Source organism: Empidonax traillii, unplaced genomic scaffold (assembly GCF_003031625.1).
Source record: "Empidonax traillii isolate 1590-97213 ecotype Southwest subspecies unplaced genomic scaffold, ASM303162v1 scaffold2201:size32844, whole genome shotgun sequence".
NCBI classification, from domain to species: domain Eukaryota; kingdom Metazoa; phylum Chordata; class Aves; order Passeriformes; family Tyrannidae; genus Empidonax; species Empidonax traillii.
Window position 1 is genome coordinate 17,692 of NW_020957394.1, and position 2,534 is coordinate 20,225.

The 2,534-nt window shown below is 54.9% G+C and overlaps 1 protein-coding gene across 1 annotated transcript in view; it reads right to left on the reverse strand.

Moving 5' to 3' along the window:
- Nucleotides 1-512: 512 nt before the first annotated feature.
- The window catches only part of LOC114071690 (olfactory receptor 14J1-like), a 14,332-nt gene continuing 12,310 nt past the window's right edge, over nucleotides 513-2,534 (reverse strand). Inside the window, exon 2 of the mRNA XM_027909537.1 lies at nucleotides 513-1,458. Coding sequence (XP_027765338.1) covers nucleotides 513-1,458 — 946 coding nt within the window. The remainder of the gene's footprint in view (nucleotides 1,459-2,534) is intronic.

Here is a 2,534-nt window from a genome sequence, read left to right on the forward strand (position 1 = left end):
CCCAGCTCTGCTTCACAAGTTCCCAGTGCCTGTCCCTGCCTGTGCTCAAAGGGCTCCCACCCCCAGGACTGTGCTCAGAGAGCACTCAGGCCTTGCAGCCAGAAAGGGGCTCACAAGGCCAGTGTGGAAGTGGAAAGAGCAGCTCTGCAAAGCCCAAGCTCTGCTGCTCCCTGGCAGTGCTGCTGTGCTAGGATTCTTGTGCCCTTGCCCTTTGCAAATCCCCCCTGTCCTGCAGTGTGCTGTCCTTTAGGAACAGCTGAGAAGAAGGGTCTTGGACAAAGAAGGCACTGCAGGGTCCTTTATTTTGTTTAAATACTTAGAGAGGAAAATTCAACATTTTAACGTCTTTGGGTCCACTTCAATGGACACTAAATAAGAATGTAGATCCATAATAATATTTAATTGCACATAAAATTATTGCAAGAAGAACCCAATGACCTCCATGAAAAAGCTGAGCACGAAGGGAGGACCATTACGGAGTCCCCTTCTGAATGTTACAAAGCAGAACACAGTCACTTTATTGTTCCTGAAAAGCATCCAGTCATCATTTTCCTTATGGCATCCCTGAGCTCCTGGTTCCTCGGGCTGTAGATGAGGGGGTTCAGGGGTGGAGGCACCACCGAGTACAGAACAGACAGGGCCAGGTCCAGAGATGGGGAGGAGATAGAGGGGGGCTTCAGGTAGGCAAATGTGGCAGTGCTGACAAAGAGGGAGGCCACGACCAGGTGAGGGAGGCACGTGGAAAAGGCTTTGTGCCGTCCCTGCTCAGAGGGGATCCTCAGCACAGCCCTGAAGATCTGCACATAGGAGAAAACTATGAAAACAAAACAGCCGAATGCTAAACAGGTACTAAACCCAAGAAGTCCCAGTTCCCTGAGGTAGCCTGAGTGTGAGCAGGAGAGCTTGAGGATCTGAGGGATTTCACAGAAGAACTGGTCCAGGGCATTGCCCTGGCACAGGGGCAGGGAAAATGTATTGGCTGTGTGCAGCAGAGCAGTGAGAAACCCAGAGGCCCAGGCAGCTGTTGCCATGTGGGCACAAGCTCTGCTGCCCAGGACGGTCCCGTAGTGCAGGGGTTTGCAGATGGCAACGTAGCGGTTGTAGCACATGATGGTCAGGAGGGAAAACTCTGCTGACATGAAAAAGAAAAAAACCTGTGCAGCACATGCTGTGTAGGAGATGGTTGTGGTGTCCCAGAGGGAGTTGTGCATGGCTTTGGGCACAGTGGTGCAGATGCAGCCCAGGTCTGTGAGGGAGAGGTGCAGCAGGAAGAAGTCCCTGGGGGTGTGCAGGTGCTGGTCGCAGGCTACGGCGCTGAGGATGAGGCCGTTGCCCAGGAGGGCAGCCAGGGAGATGCCCAGGAAGAGCCAGAAGTGCAGCAGCTGCAGCTCCCGCCTGTCTGAGGATGCCAGGAGCAGGAACTGGGCCATGGAGCTGCCGTTGGGCGTTTGCTGCTTCCTCAGAGGGTTTGGATCTGTTGAGGAGGAGAAGCCAATGCTGAGTTAGACCAGGCTGCTGCAGCCAAACAGGACACGTCTCACAGCCACCCCACTCTCAGGCTGTCTCTCCTAACTCAGTCCTCCCTGCAGCTCCCTCCCCTGAGCTCTGGCTGTTACTGCCTGAGGGCACCACTGGAAGCAGGAACACTGTGAATGTGACCCTCAAGGACTCCTTCTTGCTCTGCTGGCAGAGGGAACTTGGAATGCAGGGTGATCTCATATTAAATGTGCTCCTGATACACCAAAGAGCTTCTCAGCTTTGCTGTTTGCAATTTGCCCAAAGGACTGAGCTGAGGGAATTCTTTGTGTTTGTTCCCTCACTTTCACCTGCCACAGTTAGGAGTGGTTGTGGATATTGGAAATCCCTGACATTTCCATGGCACTGCAGGTCAAGTCTTGTGGGTTCTGAGGGCACAGGGATGGTCCCTCAGTGCAGACACAAGAGCTGCTCTGCCCATCAGTCTGTGCTCAGCTGCCCTGTGCACAGATAGCCAGGAATCTGTGTCCAAAAAAAAAACTACTGACACACTCCTCACCTTTTCATCTCTCCCCTCCCACAGTGAGACACCAAATGCTCATTGCAGCTGCCCAGAGCATTTCCATGCAGTGAGCACTGAGGAGTTTTCTCCACGGGGATCCTGTGCCGCACAGAGATACTGTGGCAGAGCTGTGCCCACCTGCAGCCCTGCAGGACACCCAGGGAAACAGCTGCAGAGCCTGAAGTTGCCTGCAGGGCACTTGGGCACTTTGCTCCCACAGACACATCCCCACAGCAGCACCCAAAGGGTTTGTGTCTGCACAGGAATCTGCCCCCCCCAAACCCAACACTGGCTCAGAAAAGCCAAAGGTGAGAAGAAGGAGAGCCCAGGCAGCAGGGGATGGCAGGGAAATGCCCCAGTGCTGCTGCCAAGGGAGGAGGGACAGGCAGAGGCAGCTGGAAATGAGGGCCTTGTCCTTGCCTGGGCTCTGGCTGCTGCAGGGCAATGCCCAGCCCAGCCCCCGTGGGCCTGAGGGCAGAGGCTCTGCTTGGGCTGG